The sequence below is a fragment of the Heteronotia binoei genome, chromosome 2 (assembly GCF_032191835.1).
Source record: "Heteronotia binoei isolate CCM8104 ecotype False Entrance Well chromosome 2, APGP_CSIRO_Hbin_v1, whole genome shotgun sequence".
Taxonomy (NCBI): domain Eukaryota; kingdom Metazoa; phylum Chordata; class Lepidosauria; order Squamata; family Gekkonidae; genus Heteronotia; species Heteronotia binoei.
In genome coordinates, this window is record NC_083224.1 from 183,334,544 (window position 1) to 183,354,757 (window position 20,214).

The following is a 20,214-nucleotide window of genomic DNA, read 5'->3' on the forward strand; positions in this document are numbered from 1 at the left end:
AAATGTGTGAGCCGGAAGCTAAAAAATTGTGAGCTAGCTCACACTAACGAATCCTAGAGGGAACACTCTTGGCAACCCTATTTGAGTCCAGTAATCACACCTTTAAGATATGATGAAGTTTGCCTGCACACAAAACCTCATACCGTGAATAAACTTTTGTTGATCTTTAAGGTGTCACTGGACTCCAAATTTGTGCTAAAAGAAATGGCGGACGTTTCCTTATCAGAAACAACAAAGCCCCCTGACAACGCTGGCAATTGCCTGTCTGTTCTACTGCGCATGCGAGGATTCCCGGCCGGAAGATTGTAAGCCAAAACAGGAGAGGAAAAGAAGCAGAAAGAAGGACCTAGCCTCGTCTTGCCAGAAACAAACATGGCACTTCCCGCCGCCACCTTTACCATGCGCGGTCACAGGAAGGCATCTTCCGCCCTCACCGGAAGTCGGAGGGAAGCACAACTTTATTGACAAAGCCCGCATTTGAAAGGGCTGTGAAGTCGAGGCGCTGGGAGATGTCCGTGAATTACGCGGCGGGGCTTTCGCCTTACGGGGACAAGGGGAAATGCGGCCTGCCAGAGGTGAGAGCCTGCTCCCCGGTTTCCATGGAAACCCACGGCTAAGGGCCAGAGCTTTAAAACAGCGAAAGGAATGTCACCCCTTCCCTGAAAAAAGTGCATGAAGAGCAACGCAGAGATTTTAATCGTTGCATTTTATAATCCGGCCCTTTCTCCAGAGAGGGAAGAGGGTTAGGGGCGAGGTTGGGAACCAGAACTAAATCATCATCATCAGGGGTCGTTTTGTAGAAAAAAAGGTGCAGGAGCTCAGTAGCACATCTCATTTGCATATGCCCCAGGGTCTATGTGCAGCAGGGAGAGAACTCCCCACTGCATGCAGACCCTGGCTGGAGGTTCAGGAACCGCGCTCCTGTGAGCTTCTGCTGAATTCATGCCTAACAACAACAATAAATAGGTGCTTATATGGCTCGAATAAACCCCCTCCCCACCGCTCCACAAAAAGAAGTGATTGAGATAGCTGTGAAAGAATGCCAGAATTTCATACTTCATATTTGGTGTTCCTGTCTTTCACTGAGGTGGGGTGGGGGGAGGATATTTAAAATAATAATAAAGACAAGTTTATGTCTCAAAGCATCCCCATCCAACAACAAAAAGGAAAAAAGGAAGATTGTTGGACAAGGTCTAAAACATTATGGGTTGCATGTTATGATCTTGCTTTTTTCTTAGCCGTGGGGCAAAGTTCATTGTTGGGAGAATATAATTACAGTAATTGCTAATAATGATGTATGCATTGCAAACACACACAGAATGTGTGAAAAATCCCAAGGTATTCCTGTACTCAGATGTCCAGGAGAGTCAAACATGTTTATTTGCCAGGAGTTGTCTGTACATTACAGATTTGCAGAAGGGTGGTATTTACTCAGAGTACACACAGTAATGCCAATCAGTATACTCACTCATTCTGGTCATCTTTGGAGGCACTGCTTCAGTTGCCCCCACTATCTGAAGCTAGATGGGTGGTGCCCTGAGAAAGGGCCTTCTTGGTTGTGGCACCGAAACTTTAGAAATCTGCCCTCAGGGAGATTCATCTGCCTCCCTCTATCATGGGCAGCAGGTGAAGGGTTTTTTGTTTTGATTGGCATAGGCCAATAACAGTTATTGGCCCTCTGCCTTGGTTCCAGTGTTTTTATGGGATTATATAATTATTTTAATTGTTTTTAATTGTTTTTATGTGCTCTGTTTTGGGGACCCTGATTAAGTGGAACAGCAGCATAAAATGATTAAATTAAATTAAACTGCAGTGAATTCATTTGGTAAGATTTTCTTCCTCCCTTCCTCCTCCATGTTTTCTGTTCAGATTTTTGACCTTCCTGATGATCTGGAGAGAAAAATCCATGAGTTGGCCAGCTTGATACAGAATTCTTCCTATGTGGTGTTTCACACGGGTGCTGGTATCAGTACAGCTTCAGGAATTCCAGACTTCAGGTAAGCCAATGGAGGACAATATCCTTTTGGAGTAAAGACCTTGAAGGTTCATCACTCCCTTCCAGGCTGGATTTTTCACTGTCCCACTTTCTACCTGAAGAAAGTTCTGAGACCTCAGTTTACACCACTCCAGACAGTACGCTAGGCATTTTTGGGACATTTCCATACAGTCCCTAGCATCCTTTGCTGGAGCTTTGTATCTCAGGTGGATTTCAGAGTCTGCAGATGGACAGAAAAAGAAAATCTGAAATCTGGGGTGGGGGGGTAAGGGCAATGCTGTTTCAAATGAAAAGGTTTGATGATCTTTTTGGACAGACAGCAATAACATAACTGAACAAGAGCAGAGCTGATTGCCAAGGACTGTTGGGATGATGGAAAAGGCTATACTGGTTTGAAAGGGAAGCCATTTTGGAGTGCAAGCCTCTGTCTGGCTTTGTTCTACTTCTTGAGTAGATCCACCCAAGTTTCGATCTCGACTCCCCCTCCCCATTTGGCCAGAGAGGTCTGTTCATGACCCCTTCAGAGTCATTGCAGTTGATGCCCACAATCCTGTCCACGTGGCAAATGCAACCACAATAGAGAAGCCACATGCCAGGAGCCCTTCGATTATAAGATAGCAGCAGGGGGATAATATCGGCCTGCCTTTCAGGGACATCGTGAGAATCAAAGTGCTCATGAAATAGCATGAGTGTACTAAATGCATTTTACATGCTCAAAGTATTATGTGGCTTCTGTATAACACTGAGATCTGCCTAGAGCTGTCTGGAAATGCCCTTAGAAGATAGGTGGGAAGGCTGTGTCCTTTTATTGTGGAGACACCCCAACTGCAGAATAGTCTCTCTAGATTCATTTGCCAGGCACCCATATTGAATTGAAATCCTTTGGTAAGTTTTCAGTGATTCTACCTATTAATTTTCTCATCTGTTGATTAATTTGCAATGCACTTCTGTCCAGTTTTCTTAAATCTTGCTCTGTTTATGTGTCTGTTTTTAGTGTTGGGTTGTCACCCCATTGATCGCCAGGGTTGATGCCTGATATTTGGGGGGGAGGGATTTATGTATTTTTTGTGGGATGTCTGCACCTGGAAGTCATGATGCCTTCTACTGACTGACCCTTGCTGGGGGGTGGGAGGGTATTCAGAGAGGCAGCTGAATAAAGCCCGCCCAGACCTCCCGACTGCTGGTATTCCTTTGAAGGTCTTCCATCCAAGTATTTGCCAGACTCGACCTTGCTTAGCTGATAAGGTTGGGCTTGCCTGAGCTATCCAGGTCAGGGCCACCACAATGCCAAATTAACAGCTGGGTGTCTGTTCCCTGCCTCCCAACAGAGGCCCCAACGGCGTATGGACCATGGAGGAGAGAGGCTTGGCCCCCAAATTTGACACCACCTTTGAGAATGCGCGGCCTTCCAAGACCCACATGGCTCTCCTGGAGTTACAGAGGAAGGGAATTCTGCGATTCCTAGTCAGCCAAAATGTGGACGGCCTCCACGTTCGCTCCGGGTTCCCAAGGTAATGTGCTACTTCTCCTGGCTCCATATTTACATGAAAAGCAGTACTGTGAAAAGGCCTGTTCAGAAGCCACGCTTCTCATCCAGGATTTCCCAGCTTCCTAATAGCAGAGGTACACTTGATACAAGAAAATCAAAAAGCTACTTTTCAGGGACGTTGTGATAATAAAACAGGTGGAGGGAGGATTGTATGTTTGCCTGAACCTCCCTGCTTATTGGAGCAGACCGGTAGGTAGGATACAACATCCTGTGAATGGAAACATCCACTTCTTGGGCCTTAACCTGTCCAAGGTGTTTTTTCTAACAATTGCATTTCCTTTCCCTCCTAGGGACAAGCTGGCAGAGTTACATGGGAACATGTTTGTGGAAGAATGTATGAAATGTGGCAAGTATGTACCCCTTTGCCAGTTCGGAGAGCCAGTTTGGTGTAGTGGTTAAGTGTGCGGACTCTTATCTGGGAGAACCGGGTTTGATTCCCCACTCCTCCGCTTGCACCTGCTAGCATGGCCTTGGGTCAGCTATAGCTCTGGCAGAGGTTGTCCTTGAAAGGGCAGCTGCTGTGAGAGCCCTCTCCAGCCCCACCCACCTCACAGGGTGTCTGTTGTGGGGGAGGAAGGTAAAGGAGATTGTGAGCCGCTCTGAGACTCTTCGGAGTGGAGGGCGGGATATAAATTCAATATCTTCTTCTTTGCTGCTGTTCTAGAATGGGGACCCTGTAGAAGCAGAGCAAGAGAAACTTTTGCATGCATGGGTTATAGGGTTGCCAACTCCCAGGCCCCAGCGAGGGGGTCCCCCATTCTGGGGGCCTTTTCCCCACTGTGGACCTGCTGGCTGGCAGGGGGAACCCCGCGTTGCTGTGTGGTGTCCCCAATGTGATGACATCACCTGGAAGTGACACCATCATGTTGGTGATATCATATGATGTGTCTGCCCACTTCCAGAAAACCCCTCAAATCCCCCCGCCAGAGCAATGAGACAGCCCAGCAACCCTAGTGGGGTAACTAATGTTCATGGCCCCTCCCATCCTCTTACCACCAGTTGCTGCCCTTTTGGTTCCTCTGCTTCTTACAGTGCCATGTGGGAGAGGCTGTGGTCTTGCGCTTTGCACTTTGAAAGTCCTGAGGCCCCTCCACCTTCAGACAAATACAGAAGGGATGCTGCCCCAGGGTTGCTTTTCATGAATTAGGCCATGTTAACAAGGGCAGTTCAAATCCCCAGTGAGCTACAGTCCTCCTTAGGCCACTTGTTCTAGCCCATCACATAAGAATTGTCATCATGAGGATATAATGGAAGAAGGAAGAACTGCCTCCTCTCCCCCCCCCACCCGAGTTCCTTGAAGAAAAGGGTGGGATAAAACTGTAACTGATAGATGTTATTGTTTCCCTATATGTATGCATAAATCATTTGAACACACAGACGTGCATAATACAGAGCTACACTGTCGGTCCCTTTAGTTTAGTATTGTGTGCCCCGACTGGTCTAGATCTGGGGTCTCCAACAGAGAACGTTCTTTCCCCAAGTCCTGTTTGTTGACGCCCCTTAACTAGGTAAGATGGAAACTGAGCTTGGGCAGGATCTTTACCTTTGATCTAAAGGCTCACCATGTTGGTGGGTAGTTTCCTATAGAGAGGCTCCATACCCACATAGCATTTACCCCCAAGAATTAAAATACTATTAAAGAGTCATTAAGCTGAAGAAGTGTTTACACAGCTAAGGACCAAGCAAATCCAAGCAGCAGAAGAAAAAGAGCTAAGCAGCATCGGGGTGGGGGGGGGGGGAGGGATTTACAGTGTGAATTGTGCAAAGCAAAACAGGTGGAAAGGAAGCTGGAGTGTTTTTTATTGGCTCCTAGAAGTTTTCACCTTCTTAATCGGTGTTCCTTTCATATGTTTTGAAGGCAGTACGTACGAGACACCGTGGTAGAGACTATGGGTCTCAAGCCGACGGGTCGGCTATGTGACGTTTCCAAATGCAGAGGGCTTCGGTCCTGCAGGTATGTCTCTTAGTGGAGGGCTACTTGGGGTTTTTTGTGAGCATCCCTAGCATTGTAGAGGGCCCAGTTCAGCTGTCTGTCAAAGATCCTTAGTTCCCATGGTTCCTAGGGTCTTCTGGAATGATTGTGTGACTTGGATGGAGTCTAGATCAGGGGTGGCCAAACTGTGGCTCAGGAACCACATGCGTGTGGATCTTGAAGCCCCCACTGCCCTGGTGGCTGGCTTGGAGAAGGCATTTCTCTCTTTAAATCACTTCTCCAAACCAACTGGTAGCTTGGAGAATGCATTTAAAGTTGCTTTCTTTCCACCTCTCTCTCCCCCATCTATTTTCCTCCCTCCCTCCCTCCCAACATCTAAAGTTCATATCTTGCAGTTCTCAATACATCTGACGTTTATTCTGTGTGGCTCTTATGTTAAGCACGTATGGCCCCTGCTCTAGATAGCTTTGGGTTCCTCCACTGACAAAAAGAGGGAACATTCAACAGAGAATAATGACTTACTTCAGTTGGAAACTACAGCACTGTAAATCTTTTTTTTAATTATTATTTTATTGGTTGGTTGGTGGTTTAAAGAGGAAAACTAATGGACACCATTTTGGACTGGGAGGATTCCCTACCTGATCGGGATCTCAATCTGGCCAGCGAGGCTTGCAGGTAAGATCTTCCATAGCTTCAGTTCCCAGGGGGGCAAGGCAGAATCATGGTCTATCCATTGCTGTTAGTCATCAAGGCTCAGTGGATCCTCCATGCTCAGGTGCAACATGCCTTTGAGGACACGGGCCAACAATAGAGGGGAGAGAGAGGCTTCGCCCTTCATGCCCTGTTTGGAGGTCATAGGATCCTGAGGTCAATGGACCTTCTTCAGTCTGATTCAGTTCTTTTGTCATTTTCTTGTTCTGCTGTGTTCCCAGCAGGGAAATGGGGGTAATTCTCCTTACTGCGGGGCATGATGCAACAAGTACCAGGTGTACCAAATCAGTTGGATGCATTCAGGAAAGGGTTCTTGCAAAATGCTTCCTGCTCCCATCCTAACCCTTTGAAACCTGCTTCACTTTCTCTCCCCTCCCTCCCTGCTCCAGGAAAGCTGACTTGTCAGTCACATTGGGGACATCCCTGCAGATCAAACCCAGCGGCGACCTCCCTCTGCTGACAAAGAAGAAAGGGGGCAAGCTGGTGATTGTCAACCTGCAGCCAACCAAGCATGTGAGTTTGGGGAGGGGCTGTGGCTCAGTGGAGAGCATCTTTTTTGGCATGTAGGAGGTCCCAGGCTCAGTCTCCAGCATCTCCAGTTTGGCGGGGCGGGGGGGGGGGGAAATCAAGTAGTAGGTGATGTTTCTGTCCTTCTCACTTGCCTTGAAAGCCCCCTGCTGGGGTCAGCATACATGAGCTGTGATTTGACAGTGCTTTACACACACACACACACACACACAGAGTAGGTAATGTGAAAGATCTTGACCTTTGACTCTGGAGAGCCACCATCAGTCTGAAGAGACAATACCAGTCTTGATGAACCAGTGGTTTGATTCAGTATAAGGCAGCTTCATCTGTTAGTTCCCTAGACCCATAGGCAGAAATTTTGTGACTGGCACTCACCAATAGCAAAAAGTAATTTCATTCATCAGTTCAGTGAGGTTTTTTCATGTATGTTTGTGTATGTGTGTTAGTGCTTTTGTATTTATGGTATACAATTGGCAGCTGTGGCTTTTACATTTAATATAGTTACTGTTAGCGTCTTTCAGAACACAGTATTTTCTTGTCTCTTCCACTCCGTTCTGAGTTTTCCTTCCCGTTTTACTCAACTAACTGCAGATGGAGGCCAGACATCACTATTAAATATGTAGTTATTTGTTTTCCTGCCTTTCAGTGCATGTCTCCAGTACAGTTCACATGCATCAGTTAGAAGCCAGTAATTCAGTAATAAAAAGCAGCAGCCGCCAACCCAAAGTTATGTTTGTGTCTAATTCCCATCTGTTGATCTCAGGACAAGCAAGCGGACCTACGGATTCATGGTTATGTGGACGAGGTCATGACAAAGCTGATGAAGGACCTGGGACTGGAAATCCCGGAGTGGACAGGGCCACACGTGGTGGAGGAGAGCACTGAGATCCTGGAGTCCAAACCGCTGGCAAAACCGAGCACAGACTTTAAGTTCCTGAGTAAAGAGGAACCCCTTTCATATTGTAATGGCACAGAGGAGGGCTCCGAGCCTACGCAACAGGAACATGGCACTTCTCTGAAGCATGAATCCTGCCCACTGGACAGCAATCCTCTTGCAGCCAAACGCACAAAAATGGAACCACTGCCCACTTGATCAAGTGTTTGTGTGTTTTTGGTATTGTCTGTATATGTCTTAGAAGCTTTTTGGCATTCAACTTGTTTTTTAAAAAATATTTTCCTTTCCCATCTCTTTTTTTTTTCGTTTGGAAGTTTCCATTCCTTAAATTTTGCATTGTGCCCCTCTCTGAAGGGCAGAGAAATCCTGGCTCAGCCAAGCGACACTTAACTCGTAATTATCTTTGCAGAGTGAATGTCAAAGATAACCATAAGGGTTCATTCAGCAGTGACTGCTCAGCCATTTCCCTGTTCTGTTGTTTTTTTAAACAAGACATATAAACTTCCAAATTAAAGCCTGGAGATCTTAAATCTGAGTTCATCTGATTTTAAATGGGCATGTACTTTTCCTGACTCTAGGGAACCCACCAGCTGGACCTTTTGTCCTAAAATAATATTAAAAGTTGGCATTAACTAGAATGGCCTGTAAAGTAGCTTAAGTCAAGTTAGACAGTTGACAGACTTCTTGGTTTCGCTTTCACCTCAGTCATCAAAGTCACCCTGAAAGTCCTAGAGAGTTTGACCTTCAGGATCACTAAACCAAGTTTATTCTTTTTGTTCCAGTGAACAGGCCTTAACGTGCAATTCCTGTCTTTGGATTGAGTGGCGAGCCTAGTCTTAAAGGAGAACCAGGGTGGTGTAGCGATTAAGAGCAGCAGCCTCTAATCTGGAGAACCAGGTTTGATTCCCCACTCCTCCTTCACGTGCAGTGAACTGGGTGACCTTGGGCCAGTTACAGTTCTCTCAGAGCTCTCTCAGCCCCACCTACCTAATAGGCTGTCTGTTGTGGGGAGAGGAAGGGAAGGCGATTGTAAGCTGCTCCCAGACTCCTTCAAATAATAGCAGAGTATAAAACCAGCTTTTCTTTTTGAAGAATTTGGGTTTTAAAAAAATATATTCTCAGCTGGATTTCGTAGATAGTAACAGCTCACCACAATAAAGGGTAGCTGTAGCGTAATGATTAGATTGTCAGACTAAGACCTGGGAGGATTAGGTTTGAATCCCCTACTCAGCCACAAAAGCCTGCTAGGTAACCTTGGCCCAATCACAATTTGTCAGCCTAATCTAGTTTTGCAAGGCGGCTGTTATAACGATTGGGTGGAGGGTGGGGGGGGGGAACAATGTGAAAAGCTGCTTTTGGGTCCCTGATCAAGGAGAAAAGCGGGATACAAATAAAGAGGGGAAATTAAGAAATGCTGCTGCATTTCTAGCCATGCAGAAATGGGCCTGCATGGCTAGCACTAACTAAAAACTTCGGCAAAAACATTTCTCTCAAAGGAATAATTCAGATACGATAGTTTTCCCATTTTTAATTGTGCAAAAGTATCCTATCCAGTGGAATGGACTTTTCCCTTCATGTTCCATGGATGCTGCTCAGAAAGAGAAGTAGCAATAGAAGGACAGGTAGCTTTGCAAGTTGGTTGTTATAAGGATTGGGTATACAAATCTACCTATAAAGACAGGTAGATCTCTGTGCAATAGGGAGATAGTTAGATCTGCCTTCTCTGATGTAAAGAAAGAAGCAGTCGATCAGGTTCAGTACAAGCGAGGGGGAAATAATTGAGGGCTGCGTTACATTTTACATGAGTTCACCATGCATGTGAGAGCTGATTAAAAACAGGACTTCAGCATTTGCCATAATATAGTTTAACTGGAGAAGTGCTAATTTAGTTGATGCTGGCCAGGGCTTTTCCCGAGTAGGAATGATGTTTGGCTGTCTTGGCATCAGAGGGCATAGCCTAATTTGCAAATTATTTCCTGATGGGCTTTTTCAACAAAAAAAGCCCTGATGCTGGTTCTCCCTCATTTTTATGAGCTTCTGGAATCACAATTTGCAAGGAGCGCAATCAGGTGCTCAACAAATGGTTTGCAGTTGATCAAGCATTCGAAAGAAAGCTGGGAGAGAAAAAAGATGCCTACAGAAGCAGAAGTATAAATTAAAAGCCTGTAAGACACTGAATTAAATATACCTCTTTTGTTACTACACTTCTGGTCTTTTATTGTCACAATGTGGACAAATAGGGGCACTATGGGTATCACCTGATTGTGCCCCAAAATGACCACCGCCCCCTTCTGATTTTTTGGCTTGGTGCTCATAAATCCCCATTGCCTGTGACAGGTCACTGCATGCATCTTCTGTGTCAGCTACTGAAGGTGAGGTGGGGGAGGCAAAGAAAGGGTGAAAAACAGGGCAGGTGTCCTGGGATAAAATGCATGTTCCCTAGATTTTCCAGTCATCTATGTAGCAGCAAACAGGAGAGAGACTTGGGATACTTCCCATCCTGAAATTTGACCATAAGGACTGCCTCAGACCAGCACACCGCAGCAGCAGCTCTTGAGCTCCCAGAATACCATCTGGGGTTTCACTGGATGACCTTTGGTATGCAGAGTGGCTCATTCTGTTTCCAAAGACCTGACTTTGCCCTCCACCTCTCCTTGAAAATGGATGGTATCAGTGCTTGAAAGCATCATATTAGCAAGAGGCCACACTCTGCCTAAGGACAACTTCAAAGTTCTTAATCTTTGGTGAGGATATTGAAAACAGTGCCTGCCACCACCATCCCAGCAAGCTTGACCAGATGCTCAGTATCTCCAGTAATTCCTTATGTCTTTGCCAGACAGCAATAAGCAAGCATGATTGCAGCTTCATGGATCTCTTGATTGCTGGGAGGATGAATGGCCCACCAAATAACTCCAGCTAATCATTTCCTCTGGATGCTTTTAAAAATGCAATCCATGTTCACAACGTGCCAGTGTGCTGTAGTGGTTAAGAGTTGCAGACTCTAATCTGATTCCTTACTTGTCCGTGTGCAGCCACTTGGGTGACCTTGGGTCAGTCACAGTTCTCTCAGCCCCACAGGGTGCCTGTTGTGGGAAAAGAAAGGGAAGGTGATGGTAAGCAGCCCCGAGACTCCTGGTAGTGATGGGTGGGGTATAAAGCAAACATCTTCTTATATATAGTAGTGCTCTAAGGAAAGGAGACTGAGGGTGGGGCTCCATGGATCAGGTGGAGCTTGGTTAGATAAGGAGGGAACCCACCGGCATCTGGCCAATCAACAACTAAGTATAGGATTTTGGCTAATATAATCAGAAAAAAGACGACATTGGATTTATATCCCACTCTCCACCCTGAATCTCAGAGCGGCTCACAATCTCCTTTATCTTCCTCCCCCACAACAGACACCGTGTGAGGTGGGTGGGGCTGGAGAGGGCTCTCACAGCAGCTGCCCTTTCAAGGACAACCTCTGCCAGAGCTATGGCTGACCCAAGGCCATTCCAGCAGCTGCAAGTGGAGAAGTGGGGAATCAAACCCGGTTCTTCTAGATAAGAGTCCGCGCACTTAACCACTACACCAAACAGGTGGAGGTGTGCACAGAAATGTGATTTGGTTACTTAAAAACAAAACAAAACTATCCATGGGTTGAGAACTACCAAGAAGGAAGAAGCAATCACCATACAGCTGGGATGAAACTGAATTAGATTTCTTGTTTATTTTCCATCATACAGGACTGCATCCTAGAGGCATCATAAAATCTGGTTCCCCCAAGGCTGGTGTGGGGTGCTGAATGCCAGAGCAGCTGTCTGTGAGCTTACAGCTTCCAAGGGGCAACGGAGAGATTTGAGAGGAGCCTTCATGGCTCTATTCTTCCTAGTAGATCATTGGAGGTAAACATATTTGCAAGAGGTCACACTCTCTGTCCAAAGATGAATTTACACACACCTCTCCCCATTCACGGTCACTCCTGGTGTCCAGGGGGTGATTCAGTGAGTCTGACAGATGGGAGGAGTATAAGCATGAGTCAAGGGATATAGCTTATGTTTTGGCAGGGTCCACAGGTAGTATGCTCTCCATAGCGACAACGTCATCGTTCTCATGAAACGGTGTCTTGTTCTTTTGGACCCAGAATGTACCAGCATCTGCTGTGGTCTGAACTGAGGTTTCCTTGAACCCAGGCTACGTTCTGACAACCAAGAAGTACGCTTCTGAAGTCATGCATCCAGTTAATGTCTCTTGGCATCTTTTGTGAGATATCAATGCATGCTATGGTGGAATTGTAGCCTGATTTTAAATACTGGCAAGTCCTGCCTCACTTCAGATCTAATGTCAACGTTCTACAAGCTGCTATACTCTGTCCTTCCATTTCCACTTCCCCCTTCCCTTTGGATGTGTAGCTTTTCTCTCTTGCATCCTGGATTTCAACATACCAGTTTGCTGTGGTATCCAGCCTTCAGACTAGATTGAGACCACAGTCTGAATGGAATTTTATACCTTGGTCTGGTGCAACAAGCTGATAGCAATACTGCATCTTTTTAAAGTGACTCAGCGGTGGTGAGTGCAGCCACACATATTTCTGGCTCTCTCTTTGGCACCAAAACTTTCTGTGTTTTTACATCTGGGCTGGAACTAAACTCCCTTGGATTTGGAGTGAAGCTTAGTTTTTTTCAGGAATTCAACAGGAATAGTCCCATCTTCCTTTTAATGTAGGAGGGTTGCATATCCCTGGGGGATCCCCCTTCATCCGTTTTTGGGATGCTGGTTCTATGGGCTGCCTCCTCAGGGCCCACATGTAGGACCTGAGAGGGCCTGCTTTTATTCAGATTCCCCTTCCTCAGGGTCAATTGGCAACTCCGTTCAGTCAAACAGAGGCTTTTAGATTCCATGAACTGGCTCATTCACCCACTAATTACATTTTCATACAAGAAACCATTCCCTGTTACAACACCAGACAAGGACCAAAACAGCTTCAGTGGAATACACATATTGCTCCGTCCTGCACTTGGTTGGAGTGTCTGGAGACAGAGAACTTTCCAGAGCTTTCTGCCCATCATTTCAGTCCCCCCCCATCCCAGCTAGTTCCCATTCTTTTAACGCGTTAGTGCTTTAAAACATAAATTTCTTGTGACAAACATATTCTAAGCCACTAGATGACAGAGCAGGATTACTTTTCCAAGGCAGAAGGTGTACTCATTCTAAAAGTCGCCATCACACAGAGGGGCCTAGGGGGCCTTCTCTTGGCTGCCACCACTCTGGTAAGGGTCTGCATAGCAGGGCCCAGAACACCAAACCATCCCTGTATTCCTTATTAGTAAATACCTCCCATATATGCCCGGGAGGTTGTTACGTTTGGCCTCCCAACATGTGTTGGCCGTCCCCCGCCCAAGAGACGGCCACCTTGCCTCAACTAGGACCAGGGCTTTTTCAGTCCTGGCCCCGACCTGGTGGAATCAGCTCCCTACAGAGATCCGGGCCCTACCTGGCTTATTAGCCTTCCATATGGCCTGTAAAACGGAGCTGTTCCACCAGGCTTTTAGCTGAGGCTGCGGGCGTCTATTCTTGATCTGGTTGGCCTCCCCGGCCGGCACTGTCATCTGTGCTAGGAAATGGAATAAAAACTGCCGTCCCTATGAGATATCATGATGTGAGACGGCTAGGCTGGGCAATATGTGATGTCATGGTAATCTGAGTGCTGTTGAGTTGTCTGTTTATAAAATGTTTTTATTGTATTTTATTGTTTTATTATATGTTGTACTTCGCCCTGAGCCTTACAGGAATGGGCGGAATAGAAATATACTAAATAAATAAATAACCACAACCAAGGAGATCTGAGAACCCAGGCAGGATAACAACAAAAGAAGTTTATTATTAGTGCTCTAAAACAATAAGATTTAGTGCAACAGTGATTATAAAAACGGTAAAGGCTGATGCAAATAAACAGAAGCCCTGATGCATTTAGCTAGACCAGGTGTGTCAAACATGCAGCCCAGGGGCCGAATCAGGCCCCTGGAGGGCTCCTATCAGGCCCGCAAGCAACTGGCTGTCATCTGCTTCCTCCAACCTCTCTCTTGCTTCCTTCTGCATCACAGCTTCCTTTGCAAGGCTTGCTCAAATGCACAGGAACTACAGAGCCAGCTCTCTATTTTCACCATTGGCTGAGGATCCTCCTAATCCCCTAGGAAAGGAAGGAAAGAGCCAGAGCTTCCTTTGCCTGTTCCCTGGATCCCATGGGAGAGATACAAAGAAAGTACCTTTAAGACCAAGTGCTAATGTTTTATTTTAAGGTTTTTTAAAACCTTTAATTGCATTTGTCTGTGTCCTTTATAAAGTTCATCTCTCTGCTGCCTAATCTTAAATAGGAACACACGTGACCCAGCCCAACAAGGTCTCCTTTATGTCAGATCTTGCCCTCATAACAAATGAGTTTGACACCTCTGAGGTAGACGTTCCCTGCTCTAATACCAAACTCGCCCCCTCCCTTGGGTGAGGGATCTCTTCCCAGTTGCAAGCTCTCTAGACTACAGCCTCTCTTCACCTCAGCCTTCCAGAGAGAACCGCCCCACCCGCAGCCTCTTCAGGAAAGAACCCACCCTGTCTGTGCTTGGCCCTTTTATGCTTTCCTCCCAGGTCCCACCCTTCTCTGAGTTAGTTTTCCCTCCAAAACCTTGCCACCCAATCTGAGGGTCAGAAGGAATCCTGGGAAATGTAGGCTTTCCATAGTAACTTCTAGGCAGTCTTCTCTGGAGCTTATAGGCCTCACTAGGCCCAGGATCATGACAGTTGCCCTTAAAGGGGGGAGGCATGAGTTAAATCACATTTAAAGGGGATTGCATACCGTTTAAATGCCTTCCCTCCATTGGAAATAATGGATAGGGACACTGGACACTGGAATAAAAACCTACTTTAAAATATTGAAGCTTCCCATATTTTTACCCAAATTTAACTTTGGCCACCTATTTATGGAAGGAAACAAACTTCCTATAAATCAGGCAGGGGATGCTTTCTTCAGAAAGGTCTATGGGGAGAGCTTTGAGTTCTTTATGGGTTAACGACTAAGCAGAATGAGTTTGCAGCTGGAACTCTGAAATCCAGAGTTCTTGTCCTTCAGGCACTGTTACCGTCAAGTATTTTAAGAGGACCTTTGGCACCTATGTATCTCCCCTCACCTGCTCAAGTTGCATGAGTTGCGCTCTCATACACAAAGCTCAATCTTCCTGGATTTTTTTTTTTTTGAAGAGGAGGATGAGACCAGGAAGAATTCTCTGTCGCCCTCCAAGCTTCCACGTTGGTTAAGACAAAAACATGTGAGCCAGAGGCTAAAAAACTGTGAGCTAGCTCACATTAACTTAGTTTAGAGGGAACACTACTGTAAAGATAAGGCCCTGCAAGCTTCCTCATATGAGAAAGGGCCAAAAAGGAACAATTCCAGAACTTTCTATTTAGTTCCTGAGCCTTTCCACATTTCTTGGAGAGTGGTTGGGACAGAAAAACTGTAACAGCACATGCATGTAAATTAGCTAAAAAGAAAGTTTACTATGTTATTAGGGTGGGTTACATGGAAGAATAAAACTAAGAAAGTCTAGCTAGCTAGCTACATCTTCCTAGTTACTGTTAGCACCAATAGGGACACTTAACACAGAACCAAGGAAGCAGGGAGAAGCCCCTCTACATAACAGAAAACAGGTAACATATCCTAATAACAAACTAACCAGTGGCCAGGTTAAAAGTCAGTTTATTATGCAAGGGTCTTCCCTTTCTAGTGTGGGAATCTCTCCTTGATGCCCCTATTCGTTCTAACCAACTAACTATCAGCACAGATATACAAACAGGCTAACGCTTCCATGACATCAGTTAGAGAACTTGCTGAAACTCCCAACAGGCAGCCTGCTGAGCTGACAATTCACACCTGCCCTTGATTTCTGAGGACTGGAGGTTCTGCTGGAAGATGTTAGCTCTGCCGCCTCAGCAAGGAACCAGTTCTCTGCTCAACCCTGTTCTTTCCTGAGCCATCTGACCCAGCAGATCTCACAGCTGAGTGCCAGAACCACCAGGACAGATACTGGGAGCCAATTTCAGCAGAAATATCGATCAGCAGCCAAACAAAACGGAGGAACGAAGGCATCTTCCTCAGAAAATGTTGTAAAAACCTTAATTGATGACATCTTCCTCAGCCTGCTGCCTTTTTTCAAAGAGATCTTGGAGTCTGCCTGCATGGTGGGACTAGGGTTGCCAAGTCCAATTCAAGAAATATCTGGGGACTTTGGGGGTGGAGCCAGGAGACTTTGGGGGGAGGGAGCCAGGAGTCATTGGGGTGGAGCCAGGAGCAAGGTTGTGACGAGCGTAACTGAACTCCAAAGGGAGTTCTGGCCATCACATTTAAAGGGATTGCATACCTTTTAAATGCCTTCCCTCCATTAGAAATAATGGATAGGGGCACCTTCTTTTGGAGCTCATAGCATTGGACCCCCTGGTCCAATCCTTTTGAAACTTGGAAGGTGTTTTGAGGAAAGGCATTGGATGTTATATGGCAAATTTGGTGCCTCTACCTCAAAAAACAGCCCCCCCTTCCAGAGCCCCAGCTCAATTCTCCATTATACCCTATGGGAATCGGTCTCCATAGGGAATAATGGAGTGCCCTGCAGACATTTCCCTCCCCGCCCACTTTCTGATGACCCTGAAGCAGGAGGAGGGCCTCCAAACCAGGGGATTCTCAGCCCTCACCTGGGGATTGGCAACTCTAAATCAGAATAAGAATTCTGTCAATACATAAAAAGCTTATCTAAGTTAAAAGTCTCTTGAGATTTCAGAGTCATCAATAAGCTAGGTCGTGAAAACAACTGTGACATATTCTGTCACATAAATTGTTTTTGTGACCTAGGCCTGCAGTTTAAATCCCTCTGTGGTAAAAACAAGAGCCCGAGGGGCCATTTTATCACAAAAACAAACTCCCTTTGAAATATTTATTAAAACACACATTGGAAAATTCTGAAGTGAGAAGTTTGTTGGGGGGCATATTGCTGAGAATGCTAGAAGAGAACAGCAGCTGGTTGATTTAAAAGATGAGCCTAAGTTGGCATTATTATTTGTTCTGAGCGCAAATGCAATTCTTGTGTATACTATAAAAGGCTGAGAAGGGCAGTTTGTTCCTCAGGCACAAGCCCGGTGGTGGAAAGTGAACTGACAAACTCAGTAGGTTAGCATATTCAAACATTTACTTCCAAACCCCAAATCTCTGGTAATTTTCAAACACAACATGCTACATTTAGCTACTGACAATTTGAGGCATTGAAGACGATGGATTCAGACCTGTGTCCCTGGGGTAGCCTCATTCATTTATTAATGAAAACAAAAAGGAGACTTGTGGTCCTTTTAAGCTGTTCATCTTTAAGGCGCCACAAGAGCACAGCTTCATTCTAGATGCCATTCCCTGTCTCAGTAACGCTGCTTCCCACCACTTTAATTTTACAGAAACCCACAGGTCTCAGCTTTCTAGGTGCTGATATGCCCAAACCTAACTCCGAGGAGCACAAGGCCAGATATATAGAGAGTCTCATAAGCAGGGCTGCTTCCTCTGAATTGGGAAGTCCTGGAGATTTGAGTGTAGAGCCCGGAAAGGAGAGGTTTAGGGAAAGTGGAAGGGTTAATGATAATGACATAGAGCCCACCCACCGAAGCAGCCATTTTCTCCAGGGAAACTGATCTCTGTCATCTAGAGATCCATTGTAATTCTGGGAGATCTCTGGGCCCCACCTAGAGGCTGGCACCCCTAACACAGCTGACTAACGACCGCATATGTACACATGCACAGCTTCCTCACACAAAGCATTAAAGACTCTGACGTCACAGCCCTTCATCTCACATGATTGCAGTTCAGTTTGGTGTACTATAGTGGTTAAGAGCAGTGGACGAATCGGGTTTGATTCCCCACTCCTCCTCCACATGCAACCAGCTGAGTGAACTTGGGCCAGTCACAGTTCTCTTACAGTTGTTCTCTCAAGAGCAGTTCTCTCAGAGCTTTCTCAGCCCCACCTACCTCACAGGGTACCTGTTGTGGGGAGAGGAAGGGAAGGCTTTACTCCGAGTAAAGCCACTCTGAGACTCTGAGTAAAGGGAGGGGAATAAATCCAATCTTCCTCTCTTCTTGGCATCAGAGATGGGCCCCAGCTTTCAACACATAAAAGTCCATCACTTGTTGGTACCAATTAGCCTCAGCCAATCCTAAGGTGGACAGGCCCCTACTACAGGTATTCCCCACCCCAGCCACCCACCACTGATCAGCTGGCCAGCAAGGGGAGTTACTGGCAGTGGGCAAAGCGCAGCTGAGCATCTCAGTGACAATTGCTGGCAGCGCAGCAATGTCATTTTTGGCACACACTGGAAGTGACATTATCGCTCTGGTACTTGGGCAAAAACCCTATGGTCAAACCATAAAGTTTTTGCCCAAATACCAGAGTGGCTGTAACTCAGTGGTAGAGCATCTACTTAGCATGCAGAAGGTCCCAGGTTCAATCCTTGGTATCTCCAGGGGGAAAAATGTTTCTGAAAACATTTATTTGGTGTGCATATGCACACACACACGTGCACTACCATTTTAAAAAATAGAACAGTGAAAATGGAATGAAAGGTTCACACTTCTGAAATTTTTTTGTGTGTGTACCAGGGGAATTCAGACATCTGGAAATGCAGGATGAATGTGTGGGGATCTGTGAGCACCGGACTTTATCTGGCAGCTATCTACTTTGTATCCAACTCATCATACAATGGGGCGAGTACAAATGGGGAACGGCTATCAGATGTGGCCGTGTGAACAAGCCCATTTAATCTGTTAGGGAAAAGCAACTATATCAGGCCAAACTGCCCATCTGACCGTGGCCCTGGATAGTCCAGGCCAGCCCAATCTTGTCAGACCCCCATCCTGGCTGGTATTTGGATGGACACCTCCAAGGAATACCAGGGTTGTGATGCAGAGGCAGGCAATAGCAAGCCACCTCTGAATGTCCCTTGCCTTCAAGCCCCACTAGGGGTAGCCAGAAGTCAGCCTGACTTGATGGCAAAAAATAAAATAAAATCTAGCAGTAGCTGATGTGAAAGACTCTACTGAGACCCTGGAGAGCCACTGCCAGTCTGAGTAGATGATATGGTCTTTGATGGACCAAGGGTCTGAGTCAATATAAGGCAACCGTATGTATTGAACCTCACAGCGCTGGCAACACAATGATGTGCTTGAAGGGATGTTGCCAGATTGCTGGTGATGTTGCTGAGATGGCAGGGCAGGTCACCCCACGGCTGGTGTGGCCTTTCAGATGGAAGACCACAAGGAGGCCCATGTAAGAGCAGGATTAAAATGCAACAGTGAGAACCAGTCCTGATTGTGTGAGCCTCTGGCTCTGTTTAACGCTGAGTTTACACTTAGTGGGTGCCCAGTAATGGTGAGCAAACTCCTGGTAATTATTGCTGATACCTGCAGATGCTCAGCTGGCTGGCAAGCAGAAGCAGACCACACAAAGAGAGGGAACAGCGACACAATGATATCACTTCTGGTGCTACCTGTAAGATCCACCATTGGGGTGACACTCTAGCACTTGCCCAGAAACTATATGGAAACCTATAGAGATTGGGGCAAGAGCTGGAGTGTTGCCCCTCTATGATGCTATCAATTCCAGGTTGTGCTGGAAGTGACATCATTGCATGGTGGTGGGGGGGGGAACCCTCAGTAAGTACCTTCCGCCTCCCACTTGCCTAGCAACCCTATTTATAGTAGGAGAACAGGATGTCAGCGAGAGCCACAGAATTCAGTACTGGCCACAGAACTCAGCTCTCTGTGAATCTCCACTTTTTAAAAAGTTCTAATCCTTACACTTACAGAAATACATTGGGAAAGAATGGACGATGCTAGCAAAAGAAGCCAGAGAGAGCAGCTGAGTAAGACTTCCAAAGGAAAGGGGTGGGATCTCTGCCTTATGTAGCTGTCGCCCATCTTTGTGGCAAACACGAGGATTGCCAGGTCTGACTCAAGAAATATCTGGGGACCAGTGCCGGCACATAGGAGTAGGTGGGGTAGGCAGCTGCCTAGAGCGCCACCCTGCCTTGGGGATGCTACCAGGTGCCCCCCTTACTCCCCCTTGCCCCTGCAGAGCACTCCTCTGGAGGAGCACTACACAAAGCAATATGCTCTTCCTTGGAAGCTTCCGAAGAGTGCACTGTTTTAGTGGTGCCCGGCCACTTTCGGGTTGAAAGCGACTGAGCGGTGCCTTCTCATTGTGCTCATCAGTGCAATGGGAAGGTGCCGCTCAGCCGCTTTCAACCCAAAAGCAGCTGGGCACAGCTAAAACAGTGCACTCTTTGGAGGCTTTCAAAGAAGCCTTTGAAGAGTCGCACACTGTCCATAGGGAAAGAGTGCGGCAGCACTCTTGTGCGCTGCCCATCGCTCCCCCGACCCATCCTTTGTGATGTCACTTTTAGTGATGTCATCGCATAGTGTGCGTGTGCTTCGCACGCACATGATCATTTCCCCAACGGAGCTTGTGGGGGGGGGGGCGCAGGGGTCTGCCTGGAGTGGTAGAACCCCTAGCGCCAGCACTGCTAGGGACTTTGGGGGTGGAGCTCGG

At 46.6% G+C, this 20,214-nt stretch overlaps 1 protein-coding gene across 1 annotated transcript; it reads left to right on the forward strand.

Moving 5' to 3' along the window:
- Window positions 1-386: 386 nt before the first annotated feature.
- Window positions 387-8,142, forward strand: SIRT6 (sirtuin 6). The gene is made up of 8 exons (XM_060232611.1): window positions 387-575; window positions 1,870-1,997; window positions 3,325-3,507; window positions 3,836-3,895; window positions 5,404-5,499; window positions 6,073-6,153; window positions 6,579-6,702; window positions 7,481-8,142. The coding sequence occupies exons 1-8, from the start codon at window positions 510-512 to the stop codon at window positions 7,808-7,810; spliced, it is 1,068 nt and encodes a 355-aa protein (XP_060088594.1). The 5' UTR covers window positions 387-509; the 3' UTR covers window positions 7,811-8,142.
- The last annotated feature ends 12,072 nt before the right edge of the window (window positions 8,143-20,214 follow it).